The 27,552-nt window shown below is 44.1% G+C and overlaps 1 protein-coding gene across 4 annotated transcripts in view; it reads left to right on the forward strand.

Moving 5' to 3' along the window:
• UST (uronyl 2-sulfotransferase) overlaps window positions 1–27,552 on the forward strand; it is a 318,572-nt gene that overhangs the window by 250,098 nt on the left and 40,922 nt on the right. For all 4 annotated transcript variants that reach the window (XM_043592575.1, XM_043592578.1, XM_043592576.1 and 1 more), the window contains exons 6-7: window positions 1,974–2,071; window positions 4,043–4,200. In XM_043592575.1, coding sequence (XP_043448510.1) covers window positions 1,974–2,071; window positions 4,043–4,200 — 256 coding nt within the window. The remainder of the gene's footprint in view (window positions 1–1,973; window positions 2,072–4,042; window positions 4,201–27,552) is intronic.

A 27,552-nucleotide genomic window follows, 5' to 3' on the forward strand; every position in this document is an offset into this window, starting at 1 on the left:
TGCCAGCTGCCCCATATTTCTCTGTAGGAATGCACCGTAACTTCTCAGGGAATCAATCCCCATTAATGAACATTTAAATCCTGCCATATTTTGTTGTAATAATCTTATAGCAATGACTATCCCTACATAGATGGTCCTCAACTTTAGATGGTTCAACTTACATTTTTTTCAACTTTAAGGATGGTGTAGAAGTGATCTGCACTCAGTAAACACTGTACTTGGAATTTTGAATCTGGATCTCTTCCTGGACCAGGACCAGCCTCTCTCAGGATGCTGGACAGGAGTGAACAGCCACCGCCACCACCCCCACCCCACACCCCGCCCCCGGTCAGCCACGCGATCAGGAGGGCCCACAACCTGTGCACCTCCAACCATTCTGCACCCAACAGCCATTCGGTTTTTCACTTTCAGTACAGCAGTCAATAAATTACATGAGATATTCAGCACTTTATTATAAAATAAGCTTTGTGTTAGATGACTTTGCCCAGGCTAAGGCCAGTGTTCTGAGCACGTTTAAGGTAGGCGAGGCTAGGCTAATCTGGGATGTTCGGTAGGTTAGATGTAGTCAATGCATTTTAAACTTATTTTCAACTTCCAAAGGGCTGTCAGGATGTAATTACATCACAAGTTGAGGAAGATCTGTATACCCCTCTGTGTCAAATTCTTCTTAGAAAGGTATTTTGGGTCTAACATCATGCATTTTTACTGGATTTTCATACACAATAAAGTACTCTTCATCACCCTTCACTTAACACGTGGCTGGATGGACTGATGAACTCCATTTGCTTCTAGTTTATTCCTCTCTGAGAGTTGTATACCCCTGCTTCCCACAGTAGACTCCAGTCCTCAGCTAAAGTGTTTGTGGCTGAATCTGTTTATTCCAGTTGTTACTGTAAATGTGCAATTTATTTAATTGGTATACAAACCAAAGAGGTATGGGGGGAAAGAAAGTGTTGTTAAAAAAAGAGTTTGTGGTACATTTTTCTGATTCCCAACTTGAACTAAAAAAAAAAAAAATTAATATCTAATCACCTACCCCAGTCATATCAGATACAGTGGCTTCAACTGACTCAAATTTCATTGCCAGTGTGACCATGTTTCTGAGTTACATCCACTCTTGATCTACCTTGCCAGTATTCTCTGGAAAAACATCCCGTAGCTGTTTGGTTTAGTTGTAAATTGGTTTATTGTTTCTCCTTAGAAATACTTAAGAACCAGGCATGTCTTTTCTAGGGCAGCCAATGAATCTACCTTATAAAAGTTGACTCTTAGCCTTTCTGTTTACCCACCGACAGAGACGTGATGTGCAACCTCACAGAAGAGAAATAGAAAATCTAGAAATCAGATGTTGCCTTCGAAAGTGAGAGACTGTATACAAACATCGTGTCACTCTCTAGCCTAATATGACCTTAGAAATTATTTTACAGCCTCTCCAAACTCTAAAAATCTTTTATGTGACTCCTGTAGGTACTCAGTCATTATTTGATGGAGGTACAGATACCCGGGGAAATACTTTTCTGTAGGGCTGCCTCTACGGGGATCTCCAATTAAGTCAGAATGAATTAAGAAGGAAGCCACACCGCATTCACTCAACAAGTATTTATTAAGTGCCAACTGTATACCGGTTGACTGGTAACGTCTGGGTTACGGTAGGTAGTGGGTACCCTGGGTAATAGTTCTGTCAAGATGCTCGTCATGTTTAAAGACTGCAGGCCACAGGGGAAATGCAGAAATGCAATTTAGCCAACAGAGCAAGCAATCTTGGAAATGCTCAGACCGCATGCACACCTGGCCAGTGGAACAGGAGGCAAAATGACGACGAGAAAGATTTCTCATGAGATCGGTGAATTCTCTGTTATCTCCCCACGGCTTGCCCGCATGACCTGAGGTATCAACTTTACTCACCCCGTACGGCACTTGACAAAGCACTGCAGGAATTGCGAGACATCTCACTGCTGTGTTTTCTCTTCCAGGATATCAATGAGTGTATTCTTGAGAACTATCCTGAGTGTTCCAACCCCAGATTATTTTACATCATTCCATATTTTTGTGGACAGCATCCCAGATGCAGGTAAAGACTAAAAAGGACAATGGCAGGAAAGCCACCCGGGGGCACTGCGTGGGGAATCTCTTGTATGCCTACTCCCTCAGCCTTCTGGAATTCAGTTTATGTTTACTATTAATCTCCAAAGATTGCTTTGGAGACTCTGAATGTCCTATGTAGGAAGAAATGAACGGATCAGGGTCTGACAGAGGCCTTGGGACCCGCCCGTAAAGATGTGTAACTGAAATGCCAACCAGGCCCTTTTTTTATTCTTAACTCATAGCTGTCCCTGCTCAGCCCATGAGATAGTAAAGACCAGCGGACATCACCCCACTGCTCCCCCATAGCGCCTGTATTTCGTCGGCACCCGTCCTTGCCTACGTGCCCTGTCTAATTGGGTCTGAAACACTGGGCGCTCACACCCCAAAATCTGACAGTGTCTCTCTCAGGAGACACATCTTGTAGAAAAAAGAGGAATGGGCTTCCTAGTCCTCAGCCCCTCAGCCTTCCTTGGATGCAAGACCTTCTTTAGAAAGTGACTCACTCAGATGGTAAGGCTCTCAGAGTGTGGTCTGCCCACCTCCTGCATCAGCGTCCCCAGGGCACTTGCTAGAAATCCCCACCTAATCACCGTGCCTGAGGTGGGGGCACAGGTGATTCTCGTGAGCCTGGTCTCGCTGCAGTTTAAGTTCATTGTACTAGACAAACGTGTAGCCTGGAGAAAAAAAAAAAATGATAGTAACAATGAATATGATCTTCACGTGATGGAAAATAAAGCCGAAGTGACATTTTCCTGCAAAGGGAACACTGACTAGAAGGTCAGTGTGTTCCTGAAAAGATCGAGAGAAGAAACTGTTTCTGAAGTACAACTCATCCGTTGTACTTCTGGCCTGCTCAGTGATTACTGCTTAATTATTATGTGTGTCATTGCTGTTGCCGCTTTGCTGAGTTTCCTGTAACACGGGACTCTGTTTACAGTCTGAAATCTGGAACTAGAAGCATCAGCTTTCTGCTTTATCATAAACTTCCTGAGTTCAGGAGGCCTCCCCACTCCAATCCTCACCCCTGTATAAGTGCCTCCTGGTTCACGGTCAGTGCTTCAGACGCTGGGAAGATTTGGGGCCAGATGACTCACTTTCCGTCACAGTGAAGATATTTATTCCAAGAAACATGATCCTAACTCCCTCAAGTGTTTTGTTTTTTTTTTAATTATATATTTCCTAATCCTGGGGAGAGCACTCAGGATGCCTTATCCTGGTGCACAGACGATGATTTTCAAAACTCTTTCAAAATGTCCCCTTGTTCCCTCAATTATTTGAGCTGGGTTAGGTTTATTATTACAGTTTTTCAAAAGAGAATCCTGGCTTGCCCAAATTCCCTCGGATGGGAAATGCCAGCCATGCCTGGAGCCCAGCTCCCATGACTCCCATCCTTTCCCCCTCACAGAAATGTACTTGGCTCAGAGATCTGCCTTGCAGATGAGATGAGGCCATTTTCCTTCTGTAAAACAAAACAAAACAAAAACAAAAAACATAAAAGCTTGTCTTTAAACTCTTTAAAAGAATAAGATGATTAGCAGGGATGACCTAAAACTGATTTTGATTTCTATAGAACTACTGTATCAGTAAGTTTCAGATTTCATATCTTCTAGCTTTATTGGTTTGGTCCTTCTATTAAAAAGCCATTCTGATCGCCCCTTTGATGAGTGTGTTTATAGGACCTAATTGCCTGTGTGTGTATTCTTCCCAAAAATATTTTGACCAGGGCCTCAGGGGTGAGGCACCACACACAGGTAAACATGATAGCGGTAAGAGGTGGAAAAGCAAATGGCAGCTGGAAGGCTCCCAGCGGCAGCCATATTAGAGCTGATCCTTAAGGAGGTGGGATTGGGGCTCCAACAAATGGTGGGGGATGGGTTGAAGAGATACATTCTCAGCATGTTGTTCCTGCATTTCGAAAATGAATCTTTGATTTGAAATCATTTTTGTATCCACGAAGGGAGCCTGGTGAGTGGGCCCTTGAAAGAGCAAAACTGAACGTGAATGAAAACTTCCTGCTTGTGGGGATTCTTGAAGAGTTGGAAGATGTGCTGCTTTTACTGGAAAGATTTTTACCTCATTACTTCAAGGGTGTGCTCAGTATCTACAAAGACCCAGGTAATTCCTTCTGTAGCAAGCTCTTTGGTGTTTTGGGGGGTTACTCACCTTGAACAGGACTCAGGCAATAAAAGGAGTAGAACCTTCTCTCCTGTTAATGAAGAGAAGTTGCCCTGACCTTCAAAGGAAGCTTAGAAACCTCCAGATATAGAAGCCAAAACTGGGAGCTTCAGGTCCAGACCTAAACTTGCCATGTGTGAAAGGCCTGCTGGCTCCATTTCTCCCTTTGGAAAGTGAAACTGGCAACATTGGCATTGACCTTGGTCCAAGGCTGTTGCCAGAGTCCACTGATGGAAGTGGGTGTGAAGGAACCATCAGGTGATCCTCTATCTGGGCCCTGCTTCCATCTGACAAAGCACTCTGGCATATCCAATTCTGGCAATAGAATAGACACAGAAGCAAATTGAACACGCAATTACGATTTTATTCTCACGAATGGCGTGGTTTCCAAATAGAAGCGAGAAATGGAATGCAGCAGAGAACAAGTGCAGAGGGTGCCTGTGGTATCACTGTAAAGATAATTACTTTCAGAAATCCATCATTTATTTTTCTCATTATTATCGTATCCAGAGAGAACGGCAAACAACGTTGTTTCTCTCCCATTCTCCTTAATCTACTGCTGCCCTGCAAGCCTTGCATACTTATTCACTCCTCTGGTTGTCGTTTCATCATCCTGAAATGGGAGACAGCCTTCTGCTGTGTAGAAATGAGGTTCCCCAAACAGATGAAAGGTTCCCCAAACGCAGCCCTGGTGCCTCCCGTTCACCACCAGGCAGGGACCTCGCACCCCACCTGCACCAGGAGCAGGTGCCGATGCCCATGTGAACTGGTCTTTGCCCAGAGGGGTTTGCACAAGGAAGATAGCTGGCGGGTGGGTGCTGTCCTGGTCTCAGCTCTCTCCCTCCGAGGTAAATTCTGACGTGCACATGACCAGGAACCTTCACGCGAGCCCTGCAGGTCTGTCTCCTCAACAGGAAATGCAGTTTGAATGGCTGGAAGCATCATCGACCCTAGTCACTTTTTGAAAGTAGGCCTTCCTCTGCCCTTTCAACAGTGGGCAATTTAAAGAATATGAAGAGCCATGCTGTGACCAATTTTTAGCTCTGTAAGATAACATAAACTCGGGTCTTTGTGCAAGGTGAGGTCTGACCCTAAGTTAGACTTTTTCGCAGAAAAAGTTTAGGTTATTCGTTACTTCCGCTCTTTGGCTTTATCTGTTTGTGTAGCATGCGTGTGTGCGCTTGTGTGTGTGATACACAGTACGAGATAACAGGTGAATGAGGCGCGCCTGGGTGGCTCAGTCGGTTGAACATCTGACTCTTGGTTTTGGTTCAGGTCATGATCCCAGGCTCAAGGGATCAAGTCCTGCCTTGGACTCCACACCACGCATAGACCCTGCTTAGATTCTCTCTCTCTCTCTCTCTCTCTCTCTCTCTCTCTCTGCCCCCTCCCTCACTCATGCTCTCTCTCAAAAATAAAAAATCATAAAAATATTTTTTAAAAAAACATGAACGAAACCCTCGAGACACAGAGTTGTCAAAAAAATGAACACACTCTCGTCCCAGCCTTTGAGAAGAGTTTCGGTCAGTCTACATCACACACGCCATCCGTCCTTGGATCTGGAACTAGTATCATGGGCCCGATAAGTGAGGCATTTTATCTTTGTTCTTCTTAAATACAAATAGACCACAAATAAAAACCCCAGCCCCAAGAGCCCACTTATGTGCTGTTGTCAGAAGATATCCTCTTGACTTCTCAACTATCATCTCCATTTAGATGCATGACTTCTCAGAAACTGGGCCTTTGTCCCATGATCCAGAAGCACGTTTAGAACATATTTCTGAAAATTGAGTTACTCTTAGCTCTTGTGGCTTCAGCCGCAGTCTTTCGACCTTATAAAGATTTTTATCCTTTTGAGTTAGGCCTAGGAGTATATTAAATAATCTGAGGCTTGCCGCCTTAGAGAGGGTAAGGGGGGTCCGATACTCCTGTGTGGTGGGTTGAAAGGTTTCTCTAAGGCCGGGACCGACACATGGCCGGTTCACACAGTCCAGCGTATTAGTGGTTAAAATAGTGAAATATGCCTATACTGCCCTCAGTGCCCACACTTGGCCGCCCTGTCTGCCCTTGCCACGCCCCCTCATCCAACAGTGAGGTAACAAAAGAGGTAATTCACAGGCATAGAGCGAGTCTTCAGGACTCTGGCCCAGCGCTACACTCAGCAAGTGTTGTGAATTCAGGTCCTGAGTGGAATTGGTTGCCACATATTTTGAATACCACCCCAGTGTGACGCCCTCAGCTGCCACACGACATGCATGTAACAAACTGAACCCTTGAGTGATTGCTCAGAACTTTCCACCACGTTCTCTGGTCTCTCGGGCATCTTCTGGAGAGATTGTTGTGTGGTGACATTGGCAGCCAAGCAGCCCCACAACTGCTGTGTCTCAAGGAGTCCCACATCCCCTGGGGCAGGGGACAGGAGATGAACATCCACTCCTGGCCAGCTTCTCACTATATTTTAGCCTCTGCAAAGACTAAGCACCTGCACTGTTTTCTTGTGCTCAGCGCATTGGTGTCACCCAGGTTAAAGGAAAGAGTGACCTCAAGTCACTTTAGCGATCTCATACCAGAGCTGCCTCGTCAGCCCATTTTTAGTCTAAATTCTCGGATTATGGCACACCGAAATCATTGCTTTTGCCCTTTTTAAAGAATTTTATAACTGAGTAGCCTAGAGAACGGAAGGAAGAAACACTAAAATCGAAGACACTGCGGGATCTAGTGACCCTTGGATCATTGTAGATGAACTGACCATAGAGCCCAAGTGAGATGCAGATCCCTCACTGGCCATTTTTCTTTGACGCTTGTCTTGTTATTTTTAAACTGTAGGTGTGTGCTGATTTTTAGTAATCCCCCTACAGCAATCCGAAAAATATTTAGACCAGTCTCATTACTGAAGAAAAAGCACTTATAGCAATGACCGTCTGGGGAGCTCGTAAAAATAGTTAACGTCTGTTAGTCAAATGGGTTGTCACTTATTCAAGATAGGAATGATACCTCTTAATTCCTTGCAAATCGTACTACTTGTTTGACTAGCCAACCATGTAGGGAAGTTCGTAACTTTCCTACGTAATAGCTTGACTGTTAGCCGCCACCTCGTGCATTTCTTGTAGGAGGGTATGCTGACAAGTGAATTTGTCTCCTCCCAAAAGTATTTGAGGAACTTAATTTTTAGAATTTTTTCTTAAAAAGTTATTTTTTTTATTAATGTCTGTGTTCCGCGGAGACCCCTTTAGCATATCTCAGAAGAAATGTATAATAATAAGTACTCAAGAGGAAAATAACAATGAGTTTTAGCACATGAATAACCAAGAGAATTTTCTTGAATTTTCTAGAATTTTTCTTCAGATATTTCTGAAATTTCTAGAATTTTCTAGAATTTTTCTTCAGATATTTCTTGCCAACCAGGGGTCACTTGTGGATGTCCAGGGAATTACCCTGAAGTTTACCACTCAGTAAACTCCACTCAACCTTGCTTTGAGTTAGAATTAGAGAGAACTGGGTCCCAAACAGATGTGTTGAGTAAGAACAGCCAAACTAACTTGTTGGACCTACACAGTCTGATTTCTTTTTTATTGATTAATCTGGATTATATTTGCTCATTACTTAACTTTTTCAGAGTGAGAAACTGGAGCCAGCCTAGAGAAGTTGAGAAGTTGATCCATAGTCACCCACCAAAATGTGGAAGTAAAAGGCAGAACTCAACATGTTTCTGAGCCATGAGTATTAATGTGCTTATGGATACTTTTTCTCCTTAACTCTTACAAACTGACATGCTGTGAGCCCCCAATATGTTTCTTAGTCATAATTTCTTTAGGAGCTCAAATCACAGTGGTGTTAGGAGCCAAAACAAATAAGCAAATTAATTAAAGGCAGAGAACATGTGAATATCTGTGATAGGAACAGCCCTTAAATGAATGTCCCTTGACTTGGCAAATGACCGAGCTGTTATGATTCAATAGCGCCACCTAGCATCCAGGCGTTGGAACTTCATGACCTAACATTAATCCCCATTATCTTTCTTCCGCTTGGAGGCTCGAAAGCTCCTGTGTCCAATTCTTTTCGCTTGTATTTTAAATACTTTCCATTACTAGCATTACATTTGTATTCATTTTCAACTTTTTCCCATTACAAATGTAAACATTGGCGCCACAGTAGGGAATTTACTACACTTCTGTGGGTTGCCTTAAGACTCTGGCCACCAACCATTACAAAGGAAAAGTGTGTAATTCCAAACAAATGACTTATGTACTAACTCTGCAGAGTTCATTCATAAACTGAGCGCTTTAAAAAAAATACATATTTTTATGTATTTTTATAAGCGATGATAGAGTACAAATTTAAATATTTTTTTCAACTATGCATGAATGATAATCAGACCTCCTATTAGGAGTATAGTAATGTACTCTGAGTTCATTTGCATTTTTTTTATTTAAAGCTGAGGACATTTGGGGCGCCTGGGTGGCGCAGTCGGTTAAGCGTCCGACTTCAGCCAGGTCACGATCTCGCGGTCCGTGAGTTCGAGCCCCGCGTCAGGCTCTGGGCTGATGGCTCAGAGCCTGGAGCCTGTTTCCGATTCTGTGTCTCCCTCTCTCTCTGCCCCTCCCCCGTTCATGCTCTGTCTCTCTCTGTCCCCAAAATAAATAAACGTTGAAAAAAAAAAAAAGCTGAGGACATCTACATAGAAAATAATAGCGAATATGTTGAAGAGAAAAGTTAATATGGTATGCTACAGGAAACATTCAAGTTTTCCTCCATCTATCAATAAAAATGCCAGACTGGGTTTAAACAAATGCTAAGTGATTAAAGCCTGGCCTATGTATCATAAAGAACAGCCATTCTTTAAAGAAAGAACACTGGGTTGGGAGTTACAGGAGACTCGAATCCTCTTTCTGCCATGGTTCTACCCATATGACCCAGGGTAAGTGCAATTTTGGTGACTGATCTCTAAAGATTATTATTACGATACTAAAGCACAATGTTTTAGGTGACATGTCCCACCTTTTGTTGGTTAGCACAATTACAGGGTACTTCCCCCCCCCCCCCCAAAAAAAAAACAGCAGTCCTTGGACAGTCCCCATTGCATTATTTCCAAGTTTAGTTACGGCAGCTATCGCCACCTAGAGGACATGACAGAATCCTAAATGGAGAGTTCTAGGTTCAGAATCTGCTGTTCCCCGTGGTTGGCCATAAGGAGATGACCAACTCAAACTCTCCGGTCACACTGTCCATCCCTTTCTTTCTGTACCGTCTGCATTTCTGTTGAGAAGATAGGATATCATAATGATTAGAGCACAGAATCTGGAGTAGACAGCCTGGTGGTAAAGCTGCTGCTTCTCTGCTGTCACCACAGGAAGGTATAATCCCTCTGAGCCTCAGTCTCCCCATCTGTAGAAAATGAAATAAACAAGGGGTGTCTGGGTGGCCCAGTCAGTCAAGCCTCGGATTTTTGATTTCGGCTCAGATCATGATCTCACGATTCGTGAGATGGAGTCCCGCGTCGGGCTCCATGCTGACAGCATGAAGCCTGCTCGGGATCTTCTCTCTCCCTCTGTCTTTCTCTCTCCCCACTTCCCCCACTTGCCCTCTTTCTCTCTCAAAATAAACTGAAAAAAAAATAAGATGCATAAACAATACAATCCACTTCAGAGTGCACATAAAGCCCTTCGCCCAGAGCTTCACATATGATAAGAGTTCAATAATTAGCTAATATTAGTGTGCAAACCACATCACAGGAGAGAAACGGGGCCCGTGTCTGTGAGAAACAGGACATCAGTCTGTCTTTGTAACTTCTACGTGGAAAAAGAGAGAGAGAATCTATGATGAGCCTTGACTTATTTTGACAGTTACAGCTGGCCTATAAAATTGTATGCCTTTAGGAAATAGTATTTTTGACTTAGGAGGAGTCAATTATATTCTGGCTAGTACTCTATTTCTGGAACAATTATAGGGAATAAGTTTATTGGAAGTATTCTTACAGTGACACCTTCAGAAGAGATTTGGTGGATTTTATTCCAAGTAAGACCCTAAGATTCAGTTCTTGAAAAACCTTGAGTTTGTTTCCCAAGTGCAAAATTAACTTCAAAACGCTAAATGAGTAAATCAAACCTTGTCCAGCAGGTGGCAGTGTCTGCACTTTCTCAAGGACGTGCCTGTGGTTTCCCAATAAGTTTGCATCTGCAGGCAGGAGTTTACATAATGCTTGAACACAGATGTGTAATTATGTCCAATTTGAGGACTAAAAATGGGATCACAAATATCAAAAATATCCCAAGTACAATTGATTGTAGTAGTCCGAACTACATTATAGGAGAGCCAACGGTAGGCGGTAAAGGGAGTTTTATAATGAAATAAGTTTATGTGGGTCAAAAAAATATATACACTATAAACTCTGGTTTTGCACAAATAATCCATCTCTCTACAATGTCTGTATTAAACAAATGCTGTCTTTCATCCCTCATTTCCACTGCTGTTTCCTACTTCCTATTGCTTTTTGCCACGACAAAACTGAAAAACATTCTGGGACCTCACAGAGACATAAGCTATGGCTGGGAGGAATTCAGACTATCCATTTACAGACACCAATGGCATTGTTTGAAGAACTCAACTGTCATTTATAAAAATAGTACTCCTCTTGCTTTTGGTTCATCTGCCATCGGTGTTCTCCATGAAGATTTGGTTTTTTTCACTAGCCATGTCCTAGGCTCAGACACTAATCACATTGGTACTAGATGAGGTGTGTGAGTGTGTATGTGAGTGTGTGTTTAGTTCCAACAACTAAACTCCTCATTATAGCTCAGTCATCTGAATAGAGTTGGGTCAGAAAAGCAGTAACAGCCTCTAGATAATAATAATTTGCATAGCAATTTACAGTTTATAAAGCACTTTCACACAGAATATCTCCTTTGAGTCCTCTTGAATCCTCTGAATCCAGTTGAGAAGGACAAATAGTCTTTGTCTCATTTTAAAACGAGGAAGCTGAGATTCAAAGATGGTGAACAACCTGCCCACAGTTACCTAAGTGACCACAGACATTCAAGCTTCTGTCCCCAGAGCCGCCGCTAACACCATAAACCTGTGACCTTCTAAAGAATCTTTGTGTTTAATCACTAACTCAGAGGTTGGGGGTATTAAGCATTCGTGGTATATATTGCAGTTAAAGGTGAGAGCTGAAAAATAAAATCCGTAGATTCTATTTTTCCACCTATGGTCTGTTCACTAAGGAATTTGAGGTCATAAAACATAGATCACTAAGGTATCATATGCCGCTGTATGGTAATCCACATAGAAGAAGAAAACACCTGATACCTTTATGGTGGGGGGTGCGGGGTGGAAGGGAACAGTCGTGTTAGACCTTTAAAATAGTGTCTAAAAATTAAAACTGAATACATACAACTGTTTCAATTGTAGCTTTTGAGTAAATAGTTTAAATTAACATAAATGTGAACATCCCTTTAAATTAACTTAGACATTTAGGGTTTTTTTTTTATTTTTTTTTAATGTTTATTTATTTTTGAGACAGAGAGAGACAGAGCATGAACAGAGGAGGGTCAGAGAGAGGGAGACACAGAATCTGAAACAGGCTCCGGGCTCCGAGCTGTCAGCACAGAGCCTGATGCGGGGCTCAAACCCACGGACCGCGAGATCATGACCTGGGCCGAAGTCGGACACTCAACCGACTGAGCCACCCAGGCCCCCTGACATTTAGGGGTTTTTAGTGAACACTTCTAGAAGGGAACTCTGTAACCACAGATCAATAGCTTGATTCACTTACAGGAACATCACTTTTTCACAGAGATTCAGCCTTTAGGGGTATTTAATTGATTTTATAAAAGCTTAATTTGCAGCATATATGTATTGTGTATAGAAATAGATGTATATATTGTGTATTAGAAGTAACAATTACCATGAATTATATAGTTTTTTTTTAAATTTTTTTTTTCAACGTTTATTTATTTTTGGGACAGAGAGAGACAGAGCATGAATGGGGGAGGGGCAGAGAGAGAGGGAGACACAGAATCGGAAACAGGCTCCAGGCTCCGAGCCATCAGCCCAGAGCCTGACGCGGGGCTCGAACTCATGGACCGCGAGATCGTGACCTGGCCGAAGTCGGACGCTTAACCGACTGCGCCACCCAGGCGCCCCACCATGAATTATATAGTTTTAAATGCATTTTTCACTTGCTTACTGATTTTCTCTTGCCTTGGTACCATTCCTCGTCCAGGAGAAAGGATCTCCAATTTTATTATTTGAGAAGAGAAGGACAAGAGGACTTAATTTACATTGATTTTCCAGTAATAATTTTCCAAAACTATTTCCCTTCTGTGAAAACTAACATTTAAATAGCATAGATAAACTGAAAATTACAGAAAAATTCAACAAACACATTCAGCCACTGCTTAAACGTCTGCAAGATGCCAGTCCTGGGAAAGCATGCTCTAAAGATCAAGAAAGCAGGGTCTAGCCTGAAAGCCATTGCACATAGGACCGGGAAGTACTTCCTGGTGAAGGTATTTGTGCCAGGCCTGGAAGGGGACATAGGTTTTCATCAGATGGACACGGAAGGGGGTCATAAATCCCTTGGCAGAAAAATAACATGAATATAAGCAAGGAGGGGTGAAGATGCGGAAGTACCTGGAATGTGGGAGGCACGGGGTGGGGGTGCTCCGGCCCACGCTGGCCCTTCCTGCTGACTCTGCCTCTTGGAGCTGGGGGCCTCAATTCCTCATAACTCAGTCACCCTGCTGTTGCTAAGACAGCTCTGCCCAAGGCGGGAAAAGTATCAGCAGCTTCTGCTCTCTGTGTGGTACAACCTGGAGCTGAGTCACTCACACCAGTCTCAGAACCAGTGGCCAAGCCACAGTTGCCAGAGGGCCATGTGTCAACCCCAGACTCCCGCCCCCGCCCCCAGTTTCCCTGCCCTCCGCCAGTCCTGACCACCCCCCAAGAATCCCTCCTTTCCTAGCAGTGTGTCGGGATCGTGCCAGCTCCCCAAGTTCCTAGCACGAGGGTTCTTCTCCTTGCTCTCTTCCTGTCTCCCAACCTCAGATCCAGCCACTCAATAGGCTGGGGACACCCACTGGCTATATGCCTTGGGCTGTCACGGGGGCCCCCACCACACGTCGGTCAACACCAGTTTCTGCCCTGCCTAATCTCCCAGATTCAGTCCTTTGCCCACCAGCATGGACTCCCTATCCTGGGTCCGACCCGGCTGTGCCCCCAACACTGCGTCTGGTCTTCCTGGTCTCCCAGGCTGGAAGCCCTTGAGATCATCCTTCCAGAACAGTCTCCCTCAGCCCCTGCCTCCCACACCACACATCCTGAGAAGTTGATGTCCTCTGAGTCCCAACCTCATCATCTGGAGAAGCCCGGCTGCCCCCCACAGTGTGGCCAGGCCTGAGGGTGTGCAGTTTTCTCCCCTATGATTCATTTCCCCCAACAAAGAGCTGGCTAACAATATCTGGGTGTGTTGAAGGTCCCAGCATTCTTCTGTGTTCAGAGGTGAATTTCTTCTACTTTAGAATTTAATAATCACCTCTGCTTTGAGCAGTTTTAAGTTGAGCTTGACACTAATATGCTTCGCACTGAGTAAGAATATTACTAAGGGGTGGAATTAGTCACCACAGATTTCAATTTTTGGACTTTCCTGATAACTCCACAAAGCTGAAATGCTTCTAAAGCCTGAGCAAAGAAGATGAAAGAGAGACCTGGCCCCCAGGGGTGAGAGCCGATCTTCATAAAAGACCCTGCCATCTTACTGCTCTCTTATGCCCAAACTGCCAAGGTCCCCGCCCACACCACGGACTCATGTGGTAACTTGCAAAGAGAGCCAGACAGAGAATCTCAGAACTGCCTTTGTACCCTTGGCTCGTGGCCTAGCTTCCCTGACGTTCTTTGCTTATAAAATGTACCCCCAGCTGGGGTGAAGTACAATCCTCACCCATTTTGCATGACTCAACATTTTACAATGGAAGCTTCTATTTTTGCTCAGCTAAATCTTTTTCAAATAAAAGTATCATTTCCTGATTTTTTTTTAACATTTCAGACATTTTTATCAACGCATCGTGCTCTAGCTTGTCACCTCTTGCAAATACTGTTGAACTGTGAAAGAATACAGTGAAAAACCTCCAAATATACCTGTGCACAGAACATTGCTGCTTTTCACGGTTCCTTGTGGGTTATGCTAAGCACATTTATTTCATTGTCCCTAAACCCATGGAGAAATGCAGCATAATTCCCCACTGATGAGAAGAGGAAAGTTTTGCTTGTCAAGTGGAAGTTTCAGATACTCTGACTGGAAAGTCTTAGCCCCCAGTTGTTACCATGTGCTTAGGGATTTCTGCTGTGTTCTCAGAGTCAGGGACTGCCGGAGCTATTTTTCAACATTTGATCCTAGAATTTTATCTCCCTGATTTTCAGCTATGTTTTTTAAGGTGCTGTGTGTATACAATTAACAATGCAAAAGTACAAAAAGACATATAATGAAAAGCAGCAGCCTCCTCTTCCAACCCTGCCCATCGTAAAGTTTGATTTTTTCCAGGGGCAGATGCTTTGAGCACAGTTAGCTGCTTCTTGTGATAATCACTACACGACTTAAAACCAGTATGCACAGGCTGATATTTCTTGATTGATTTCTTCGAGAAATTTAGTTCTCTTATTCCACCACCCTCACCTCTACCTCCTCCCCTGCCCCCCATCCTCCTAATATGGTTTATAGCCACATTTAGGATATGTAGTCCCATTTACATGACTGTGACTGTACATATTATTGACGGCTGATCCAAGTAGTGCACCATGATTATATTTCATTTCTTGCACAATTTATTGTTTTCCTGGAATTAATTATTGCCTTTGTTTTATTTGCCTAGATTTATTTGTACTTATCAAAATTTTCATATGTGCCATTACGTCTGTTGTATCAATACTACTGTTGATATTGTCATTATTATTGGATAAGAACATTTTCACATTTGCCACCCCCCACCCCAGGACCCCTTCCCCTCTTCCACCCACAGCTCTCTAACTTCCTGCTTCAGTCTGGGCTGATTACTCAGAAGCTCCCTGCTGCTTCCCTTTGACACATTTCTGTATTGGATCCCTGGTCTCCTGAATCCCAAAGATCCTGTTTCTTGATTTAATCGCTCTTTTACTTCAAGATATTCCCAAGTAGCTTCCTGTTACATGGGAGGTAAATTTATCGAGACATTGAATGTCTAAAAGAGCTTAATATTCTATCTCACTTGGATCGCCAGTTTGACTGGATATAGATTTCTTCAGACATTAATTCCATTTTTCACTTCTTTTGCCATGACTTTCTCAAACTCTCCTTCCCTCTCTCTCTCTCTCTCCCTCTCCCTCCCCCACCCTAGGGTCTTCCCTGTGTTCCTCTTATGAAATTTTACAACATGCCTCAGTATGCTAAGTACTCAAGCTGTATGTGTATATATATATATGTATATATATACACATACATATATATATTTAATATAGATATATATATACAGACAGACACACACACACATATATGGTTTATATATATAATATATATATAGTTTATATATGTATGTATATATATAAGTATATATACAACTTTCTTTTTTCAATTTTTTAACATAGTGTTTTATTAATTTCAAGTGTACAGTATAATTATTCAACCATTTTATACATCACCCGGTGCTCATCAAGACAAGTGCTCTCCTTAATCCCCATCACCTATTTCACCCACCACCCACCCCTGGTGACCATCAGTGTGTTCTCTATAATTAAGAGCTGCTTCTTGATATGTTTCCCTCTCTCTCTTTTTTCTTTTGCTCACTTGTTTTGTTTCTTAAATTCCCCATGTGAGTGAAATCATATAATATTTGTCTATGACTGACTTATTTCGCTTAGCATTACTCTCTAGCTCCATTCATGTCATTGCAAATGGCAAGATTTCATACTTTTTTATGGCTGAATAATATCCCATTATATATACACACCACATCTTCTTTATCCGTTCATCAGTCGGGCACTTGGACTGCTTTCATAATGTGACTGTTCGTCAATAATGCTGCAGTAAACATGGGGGTGCACGTACACCTCTGAATTAGTGTTTTGTATTCTTTGGGTAAATACCAAGTAGAGTGATTGCAAGATCATGGTGTAGATCTATGTTCAGTTTTTTTGAGGAACTTCCATACTGTTTTCTACAGTGGCTGCACCAGTTTGCATTTCCACCAACAGTGCACAAGTGTTCCTTTTTTTCTCTATCCTTGCCAACACCTTTTGTCTCTTGTATGGTTGATTTTAGCCATTCTGCCAGGTGTAGAGGTGATGTCTCATTATAGTTTTGATTTGCCTTTCCCTGATGGTAAGTGATGATGAGAATCTTTTCATGTGCCTATTGGCCATCTATATGTCTTCTTTGGAGAAATGTCTGTTCATGTCTTCTGACCATTTTTTAATTGGATTATTTGTGTTTGGGGTGTTGAGTTAAGTTCTTTATGTATTTTGGACACTCACCCTTTACCAGATATGTAATTTTCAAATATCTTTTTTCATTCTGTTGGTTACCGTTTAGTTTTATTGATTGTTTCCTTTGCTGTGCAGAAGCTTTTCATCTTGATGTAGTCTCAATAGTTTATTTTTGCTTTTGTTTCCCATGCCTCAGGAGACAGATCTAGAACAAAGTTGCCATGGCCAATATATAGTTACTTTCAAGCTTAAAATGTCTTTCATTTCTGGGAATTTTTCTTTTTTTTTTTTTTCCTTTCATGATTTTATTGTACCCATTTTCTTTGTTTCATTTATGGAATGCTGTTGGTCAGATATTTGGGCCCCTACATTCATTTTTTTTCTCCATGCTTTATTATTTTTTCCTCTTAATTTTCATCTCTTCTACTTTTTATTCCTCTGGAAGAGTGCCTCATTTTGCGTTCCATTCATCCTATTGAATTTTCTCTTTTCCAAGAACTCTTTTTTAATCTTCTATTTTTCTTCTTACATAATGTCTTATTCTTGTTTGTTGGATGCAAGATCACCCTAAATCCCTGAAAAGTATAGAGATTTTTGAAAAATGTTTTCGTCTGTTCCCTGCATTGTCTCGATTTGCTCCAGGTTTCTTTTTATTGTTTTGGTTCGGTGGGCCTCTCTTTTTTAGTCTGAAGACTTTTCTTTTGGTGATCTCTGTCAGAATTTCTATCCAAGACGGAAGGACTAAAGCACTGAAAGTGTTGTGCAGTGAGGGAGCCTCAACAACCAATGGACGCTGCTTGGCCCGATCAAATAGCGATAGAAGTTTTGCTGGAAAAACATTTGTTGGTGATTGTAGGTCTTTTTTCTCTGGGGTCTGTTCAGTTTCCCCGCTGAAGAATTCTCATCTGCTTAGGGGATGGGAGGTGAGTTGTGAGGCGGGAGAGCGGGGTGAACATCTGGCGGCCAGTGTGGGAACAGGAGCCGACGGTCTACAGTCAGTGCACCATACCCTTGATTGTTCTCACTGTAGCCCGTGCCTCTCCTTTCTCTCCTCTGGGTTGGCAGATTAGTCTGGAGCCTCTGCCCAAATTCTCTGCAGACTAATCCTAAGATTCCCAGGTGGTGGAGGGTTCTCCCCTAGAGAATGAGGGAGAAGCATTGCAAGATACCTGGCTGCATGCAGTTAGGGAGGAATTTGGGGCCCAACTGCTTCAGACCCAGACTGCCTGCCTCACGCCCAGCTTTCCCATCTGGACACCTGGTGCCACCACTCTGTCTCTCAGGGGGTCAGCAGGACGAGCTGGCGTGCCTGATGTCCCCACTGCAACGCCACAGACGTGCTTTCTGGGCTCTGCCACGTCGAGTGTCTTGATCCGCTTTCACCTTCCAGAAACCGGTCGAGGTCCGTTTGCCACGGACATCCTTCTCCAGTTCTGACATCCTTTTCCAGATCTCCTTGTGATCTTGCGTTCTTTTGTCAAATTATTATCCCTTACTGTCTTTTTGGATTCTCAGAGGAGAGGAGTGGAAGGCATGTAATTAGCCTACTGCAGTTGCTAAGACGGTTTTAACTACCCAGACTTTAAGAGCCCGTTAACCAGTTTTGTGTTTGGGGCTCTCAGCTAGGTCCGTTACAGCCGTGTCACATACACCGCGTCTTTCTTGCGATGTCCGCATAGCCACGATGTGGGTTGGGCCACAGCGCTGCCTTCAGCGTCTGTATCTGGGGATTAGAGTCCTGGTGGACTTTCTCAAGCAAAAACAAACAAACAAAAACAAGATCCCTTCATGGTAATTTATTCATTAAACCCCATTGGGGTTCTGCTGAATGATGTTGCTATCACAAAGCTCCAAACTAGTGTTTTAAAAATCACCTCAAAGACAAATCAAGGCCATATTGGAGATCTCTTTGATGAGAGAGAAAGTAAACTCTAAGAACTGATCAAAAGACACTCCCATCATCCCAGGCAGAGGGCACGACCACCCAAAGATCACGTGCCACGTAATGTGGCAGAAACAGGTGTCTCTGTTTCGCGTGCTGTCAGGTATCCCTTTGGGGGGGAAACGTCTCCCGTAACTTCTGCAAGGAGGGCGGCAAAGGCATCGGAGCAGGAGAGTCGGGGCCCTCCGTTGGTGACCGCTGTCCGTCAGCTAACGTCCAGAAGAAAAGCAGCCATTGAGGGGGTTTCTCAGCAGCAGCTGCCTTAGTAGCGGTAGCAGCAGCTCATATAACAAATGTTTCATGACGAATGCAAACAAAAGCCAGCTCTGAAATTCCAGCCACGCCATCTCCAAGCCAGTTCCAAATTGTATAACCACTCCGTTCGAGTTTTTCCCCCTCTCTAAATGCATTCCATATGAGCCGTGGTGTGGGACTGCTGGGTTCGCCTGCATTCACTCAGAAGGCTGTTTTTAAAGCCCAGACTGAAAGGAAAGTAAGTCAGTGGGAAAACAAACTCAAAGAAAACACTGGGACTCAGGTGTGGGAGGTGTGTTTGTCTTCCCCAGCCAGGCGTGCCCCCCGGAATGGAGCTGGAGGCTGGCAATCAGTTGACCGCCCCCCCTCCTCTGAGGCCTGGAAGCCGGGCCATGCTCCTACGGGGCCCCCAGCTCCGCAGTGGCCCTGACCATTGTTTCTCAGAGTGTGGTCCGAGGATGGGTGCCAGTCCACAAGCTGCTTGCCCCCAGCCCATGATGAGATAAGGGCAGGAAGTGAGAGTAAGCCTTTAGAAACTTGGATGGTAATTTGACATGGCTGTGATCCCTTTTTTAAAGACACAATCTTATTTATAGTTATAAAAGAATCAATCTGAAATGGATTACGGTGGGGGGGGGGGATAAGTCAGAGATTGTTTGAGAAGCACTGCTATAGATTCTTCCCTTTTTTTAATGTTTATTTACTTTTTGAGAGAGAAAGCGAGCCACAGTGTGAGCGGGGGAGGGGTAGAGAGGGGGAGACACAGAATCGGAAGCAGGCTCCAGGCTCCACGCTGTCAGCACAGAGCCCGATGCGGGGCTCGAACCCACGAACCGGGAGATCATGACCTGAGCCAAAGTGGGATGCTTAACCGACTGAGCCACCCAGGCGCCCCTATAGATTCTTCTGCTGGCTTGGGCTGCCAGTTGGAAGGTCATCCAGTCAACAAGACCACACCTAAGGCATTTGAGACTGATCAGGTGCCATGATTTTTCCATATGGTTTTGCCTTCTTGGCTTCAGCCCAAACTGCCCTGTACCGATGGCCAAACACCCAAACTCCAAGAGATGTGATACTTTGACACTCTGCCTTCCTAAATCTGGTGCCTTTTTGACCTTGAAACCTTTAAAAGTGGGGACACCTGGGTGGCGTAGTTGGTTGCGAGTCCGACCTCAGCTCAGGTCATTATCTCATGGTTTGTGAATTCTAGCCTCGCGTCGGGCTCTGTGCTGACAGTTCAGAGCTCAGAGCCTGGAGCCTGCTTCGGATTCTGTGTCTCCCTCTCTCTCTGGCCCTCGCCCACTGGCACTCTGTCTCTTTCTGTCTCAAAAATAAATACACATTAAAAATAAATTTTTTAAAAACCTTTAAAAGTGGCAATGCACATTAGGATAGCACTTTTACAGTTAGCAAAGCACGTTGGATTTATGTTGGCTCACTTTTTCCTGACAACTCTGTTAGGTAGTGTTTGGGGTTGAATTATGTCCCTCAAAAAGATGTATTGAAGTCCTAACCCCCTGAATCTGTGAAGGTGACCTTATTTGGAAATAGGGTCTTTGTAGATATAATCACATTACGATGTGGTCCTATTGGATTTAGGGAGGACCCTAAATCCAACGGTGTTCTTAGAGGTCCAGACACAGGGAAGAAGTCCATCTGACGATGGAGGTAGAGACTAGAGTTCTGCTGCCACCAGCCGAGGGCCACCAGGATTATCAGCGGGGACAGTCAGAGACTAGAAAGAGCAGGAAGAGTCTTCCCTGGAGTCCTCAAAAGGAGCATGGCCCTGCTGACACTTCTAGCCCCCGGAACAGTGAGAGGACACACTTCTGTTGTCTTAAGCCACCGAGTTTATGGTCATTTATGGCAGCGGTAGGAACCTAGGTACATATCCTCTGCACCCTCATTTCCAGATGAAAGTCTGGAGACGCGGTGATAATGAGATCTGCCCGTGTTCAAAGCAGCTAGCAATTAGCAGAGCCTGGATGTGAACAAATGTGAGCACTGTCCTCTACGGCAGATTGTCTCTCTTTGTGGGAGGAAGGAACTGGGGGGGAAAGAAAGAAATATCTAACATTTGGGGAAAGTTGAATAAGTGACTTTACAACAATATGATGAAATATTATGAGGCTATCGGAATTTTATTTGGAAGACTTGTTAATGAGAAACAAAAACAATTAATGAAAAACCAGACACAATATTATATTTATATCGTACAATATTCGTATGTGTTTATAGTACACACACACACACACACACACACACACACACCTACACTCTATGCTTAGAAGAACAAACTGGAAGGGAGAGACACCAACAGAATAGCAGTTGCTACTTGTATTTATGATTCTGGGTAGACTTTTCCACATCGTCTGTGTTTGCTGTAATGAACTTGAATTGCGGGTAGCCCCAGTGTATTACCTATGCTGTGCACTCTTCATGCATATTCCCATTGGCCAAATGCCACAACACACTAGGTATTAACGCTAGAGGAGAAGGGCGCCTGGGTGGCTCAGTAGGTTAAGCATCCAACTTCGGCTCAGGTTGTCGTCTCGCGGTTTGTGAGTTCAAGCCCCACATCTGGCTCTGTGTTGACAACTCAGAGCCTGGAGCCTGCTTTTGGATTCTGTGTCTCCCTCCCTCTGCTCCTCCCCCGCTCATGATCTGTCTCTCTTTCTCTCAAAAATAAATACTTAATAAAAAAAAAAAAGCTGGAGGAGAAAAAGTATCCAGACAGTCAAAGGATTGTATCCGAGGCCTCACAGCTGGTGAGAGGCAGAGCCTGTCTGGCTCCAAATCCTGTGCGTTTTCCACCAAGCTTTGTGGCCTCTCCTTTCATGATCAGAAACAGAGAAGATAGTGGGAAGGGGGACAGTTAAAGCAGTGATGAAACCAGAAGAAACTGTCACCGTGGCTCCTTCGGGCGGGGCTCACGCATCCTCAGTCATTGGCGTGGAATGGAGGCGTTGTCATCCTTTCTGTCCTTAGCTCTGGGAGGCTTCTTGAAGACAGGGACCATGGCGGCTACTGTCCTAAGGCCCCATGACACCTGCTGTAGAACACTTTAAAACACTTTTCATCACAGGTCTGCCTGGCTCTCCTTCTCCCATCCTTCCCTCCTGCCCGATGCCCCCGCCTGGCAGAGTTTGGGGATTACCATGTAGAGCACAGTTACTCACCCAGCGTTTCTGGAACAAATGCCTGCAAGTGCGTCTCCGGCTGACCAGGCATCCTCTCCCTCCAGTCCCCAAATCCGAAGGCCAGTTAGGGCAGGACAACAAGTTCGCCCCTGTTCTCTTTTTCATGTAGCCCTCAACCTTTCCAACTCCAATAACTCAGACCTTAGCTATAATGTATTTAAATTGCTTTTTAGGGGCGCCTGGGTGGCGCAGTCGGTTAAGCGTCCGACTTCAGCCAGGTCACGATCTCGCGGTCCGGGAGTTCGAGCCCCGCGTCGGGCTCTGGGCTGATGGCTCAGAGCCTGGAGCCTGTTTCCGATTCTGTGTCTCCCTCTCTCTCTGCCCCTCCCCCGTTCATGCTCTGTCTCTCTCTGTCCCAAAAATAAATAAACGTTGAAAAAAAAAATTTGAAAAAAAAATAAATTGCTTTTTAAATAGGTGATTGAAACCTAGTTTTATTCCATTCATGTATCGTAAGGTTTCATCATAGAATGTCAGTCCTCATCTGCACAATTCTTTGTTTCCGTTATTTTGATCTGACTTTTGTTTGTCCTTTTTCCTGAAAAACGTCTCCAGAGTCTAGCAGATAAGCATTGTAAAACTAAAATTTATTTTTTATGGAGTTCGGTACGTGAAAGGCCTTTGGTTCAGTCTGTTCTCGGACATGCGTCTCCATTAGGCGGGTGCGCCGTTTCTCTGGATGCTAATATGCTCAGTTTCATGGCGCAGCTTTTTTAAGGGCTCAGAAGCATCCTGGTAAAGACTCCCAAGACCTCCTCTTACCGGATTCTGTTTTCCTGATCTGAGCTCATTATCTCGGCTATCTTAGTAATAGGCTGCAGTAGAGACATTTTTTTGCACAATGCTTCTCCTTGCCCTGAGATATATAGTCTGTGGCATTCCCGTAAATGCCCGGGTGGGTATCAGTTGTACAGAAATAATAAAACATAAGGAAAGCCCATCCTTCCCAGGAAGGAAATTTCCTAATAGAGAGAGGCACCTGGGTCACTTATTCAGCAAACACTGATATCACACTCGCTGTGTGCCAGGCAGCATGTGAATACTTTATAGATATTAACCCAATGCATGGTCATGAGACTGGTCTCTGTGGCTGAGTTCCTCCTGCCTTGGGGCCCCGCGCTAACCACTGCTGGCTTCTATGCTCCCCTCCAGGAGGGCTCCCCTCCAGCTGGTTCAGTCATGTGCAAAGAAAGTTGCCTCTTAGACCTTCAGCCCAGTGAGGAAGTTCTAGAATGCCCTGCAGGGAAGCAGAGGGAAAGGCACAAAGATAGGTGCATAAATCTGGATAATTTGTTAACCAGCTCTAATTGGCATCCTGAGGTTCATAGCCAAGGAAAACTGGGGTGCTCCTGCTTTGTGTCCCCTAGTCCATGCTTCTTGCTCTTCTGGGAAGTCTCCTCCCTCTTCCCAGGGAGCCCCCGCTGTGCCAGCCTCCAGTTTAGTCATGAGGACTCTTTCCACGATGATGGAGAGGATGCTGATGATGATCACTGGTCACTGTGAAATGCACATGCCATGGTTTGGATGCCTCTTCAGTGTTTGTTCCCCACCCGCACCCCACCCCACCCCATAACTAGAGGCCCAAGTCCCTCTCTCAGCCATGCTTTGCCCATGACCAGATTGAACTATCCTTACCGCGAGGAAATGAAGTTTCTCATCGGCACCCTCCGGTCCACCTTTCCAGATAGATTTCTCCCACTTTGTGCCTGCCTCTGGACTTCTGGGATACCTGTATGCCATTCCCACACCCTAAGCTGCCTTCTCCACACCAGTAACACTTGGTACCCCAACCATCCTCTCCCCAGATTAGGCTGTCGTGTGGCCCACTCTTTCAGAGCACTGATAGATAATTCTAGAAGTATGAAGGTATTACCAGCTGACGGTAACACAATTGAAGGACAAATTGCCCAGGGACTTTTCCAATAATAATGATAACACCTAGTAGAACAGTGCTTTTCACATTGTAAGTATTCAATAAAAATTGAATTAATTAATATTGTAAGCATTTTATATGGACTCCTTAGTTTAATTCTCAGAACAACGCAATGACATAGATTCTTTTATTATTTTCATTTTACAGATGAGAAAACTAAAGTTGAAAGAGGTGTAAATGACAGATCACTATTTTATAAATAAACTCCTTAGAAAAAGAATCATTTTAGCCACCTTTCATTATATGTATACTGAAAATGATTTTAAAGAACTTTTATTCATTTTGCTTGATGAGTAAATTCTAGGTGCCCTAGAAATATAGGGAGGTGTTGTGAACTTCTGTTGGCCATTAAACCAGGTCGTTATTTTGCATCTTTGGTACTTCCTTCCACTTATCACAATACCAACTAGGACATAAGGTGAAATCTTGGCTGCCTTGGGGTATGGTAATATACTCTTTATCCCAGTAGCCTGCCTTAGGTCACATAGCACCAGGATTTGGACCCAGCCATAACCACTGCACTAACCTGCCACCTGTGGTCTAATGGGGTCCTTCTGAGACTAGCTCACTGTCTCCCACACCCTCCCTTCCAGTCACTGGTCTCTTGGAGAGCTTGTCCGCTAGTAACATGCCCGTCCACCTGGACCGTGAGCCCTACCACGAAGAGTAAGCCCCTTGGGTGTGAGCCTTGACACAGGCAGGCCTGATCTGACGGAGATTGACCAGGAGGACTATTGAGCTGGCTCTCGGTCAAAAGAACTGAGCCAGTGGACTGAGGGCAGCCATCTTGTTTAGAGACAGAATATAGAGCTGACACTCCAAGTGGTGATGAAGTTTCGTGTTTGTTCAGGGTGATTTTTGGCTCTATCATACTTCTAGATTTCCACATTATAGCATAGGATATTGTTTGCCTAAGTATAACGGGGCATGTGAGTTGGTTCCTGGCATTGACCGTGGAAGATTAGCTTACTTGCACCAACCCAGAATCAGCCCCCATGGCTATCAAGAAAGACCACACAACTCCCAGAGTGTCTATAAGTAGATACCAAACCACATGTGGTGTTAGTCTTGATCTTAGACCATATTATTATTAACTTCGCTTTGGTTGAAAATGGGCCCCATCATATTGTTAAAATAGAGTTTCACAGCCTTTAAGTAACTAGAGTACGTCACTTTTAAGATGTTTTTCTAAAAGAAAATGTTAAATCCCAAATACATTTTTGGCTGAATAGTTGGTTTTAATGGTCCAGAGTCAAAAACTGTAACTTAATTCCTCGTAAAACTTAAATCAATTTCACGAGGGTTCTGCTAAACAGTTCCCTCTGTTCAACCCAAGATGTCTCCTAGTTCCTAACCCTTAAGAAATATTAGCATATTCTTCTAAAATGCCTATGTTTTTCCATTAAAAAAAAAAACCCTCCATTGTCAGTATCTGGCTTCTGTTGACATACGGTAGCTTATTTGTGGCCTCAATTATGGTATCGTGGTTATAGTTTCCCCTTCTCTTGCTCCCTTTTTCCTTAGTATCAGTGGAGAAACACAGTGTTTAAGTGATTTATGTCTGTAGTTTCCTAATTTCCACGTTTTGCTCGCCGAAGGTGATGAGGGTAGGTGAGAGTGTTATACGACTTCTCCATCCATAGGTGGAACTTGGTATTAAGCATGACTGTTGCCATCGATGTCTCGTTCAGCCATGGGATTTATTGGTCAAATGGCGTCTGCTACATGCCTGTGGCTCCAGCTTAATACCACCAGAGACAAGAATGCTGGGCCTTGCTGAAAGGCGGTAACGCATCTGGAGAGCTCCTCAGAAAGATCCAAGTCGTTTTCAAGTTTGCTTAATAATGTCTTCAGTAGTCTAACGTTTTGAGCACAAATAGCCCAAACTTCTTCCAGTAATGCGTGCTTTGGATATCAGATTAATGTGGGGCAGGAAACACAAGTGAAAAGAAATCCACCCAAACGAAGAAGGCCAATACGCCAGCATCAAAGGCTTAGTGTTTTGTTTTGCTTTACAAAATGGAAAAAATATTTCATCCTGTGGTGAGCACGTATTGTGGAAATAATCACTGTCTCATCAGCGGTGTGCCAAATTCTGTAAGCTGATAAGCATCGTTCTTTATTAGGGGTGGAACTAATCTGGTACCGTTTTCAGGTTCAGAGAGAGTTAAGAGTTCTGAGGTTGAATCCCAGAGTGTTTAGGTAAAGTGTGACTGTGTAGACAGACTTTTTTGGCTATTAAGGGACATCATTAGCTATCAGGGTGCTCAGAAACCTGTGTATTTGAAATCTGTCTTTTTTTATGAAACTCATTTCTCTTGAGGGGTGCTTCTATGTTTCTTATTTTCCCATGAGTTTCCCTTCATTTTTAAATAAATTTCACTGTTCACTAAACATGCAGTGCTATAGAGGGGCGCCTGGGGGGCTCAGTCGGTTAAGTGTCGGACTTCGGCTCAGGTCATGATCTCAAGGTCTGCGAGTTTGAGCCCCATGTCAGGCTCTGTGCTGACAGCTCAGAGCCTGGAGCGAGCTTCGGATTCTGTGTCTCCCTCTCTCTCCGCCCCTCCCTGGCTTGTGCTCTGTCTGTCTGTCTCTCTTTCTCTAAAATAAACATTAAAAAAAATTTTTTTTAAAGATGATAAAAAGAGAAATATGGGGAAGAGACTTATTTTGTCCCCAAACTCAATTCAGGGTGGCAAACATTTTGGAGCACCTGCCGTGTGCCCGACCCTGCTAGGTGCAGAAAGCATTCACCAGGAAGTGCTTTTTGGTGTGTGGGCGGGTCCCCCGGGGCGCTGTTGGGACAGCCTGATAGGGGGTGCCAGCATGATTCCAATGCAGTGGTGCCACCTGACACATTGAGCAGTTCTCTCCTGGGGTTGAAAGACAGAGCTTGGGGTGCCTGGGTGGCTCAGTCGGTAAGCATCTGACTCTTGATATCGGCTCAAGTCATGATCTCACAGTCATGGGTTCAAGCCCCACATCAGGCTCTGCACTGAGTGTGGAGCCTGCTTAAGATTCTCTCTCCCTCTCACTCTACCCCTACCCCCCTCTCTCTCTCAAAAAAAAAAAAAAAAAAAAAAAAAGACCGAGCTTAAAGTTGATGACAGTGTCTGAGAGAAGGCATTCTCTGAGAGAGGGGTCTTCAGGAGCCAAGTGACTTCTGCTTCTCTGCTTTTTAAAAATTACCATTGTGGGATTTCAGGTCTTACGTATTTAAAAAGACATAGGGGCGCCTGGGTGGCGCAGTCGGTTAAGCGTCCGACTTCAGCCAGGTCACGATCTCGCGGCCCCGTGAGTTCGAGCCCCGCGTCAGGCTCTGGGTTGATGGCTCGGAGCCTGGAGCCTGTTTCCCATTCTGTGTCTCCCTCTCTCTGCCCCTCCCCCGTTCATGCTCTGTCTCTCTCTGTCCCAAAAATAAATAAACGTTGAAAAAAAAAATGTTTTTTTAAAATAAAAAATAAATAAAAAAAAATAAAAAAGACATAGGTCACTCTATAGCTCCACCATTT

The sequence above is a fragment of the Prionailurus bengalensis genome, chromosome B2 (genome assembly GCF_016509475.1).
Source record: "Prionailurus bengalensis isolate Pbe53 chromosome B2, Fcat_Pben_1.1_paternal_pri, whole genome shotgun sequence".
NCBI lineage: Eukaryota > Metazoa > Chordata > Mammalia > Carnivora > Felidae > Prionailurus > Prionailurus bengalensis.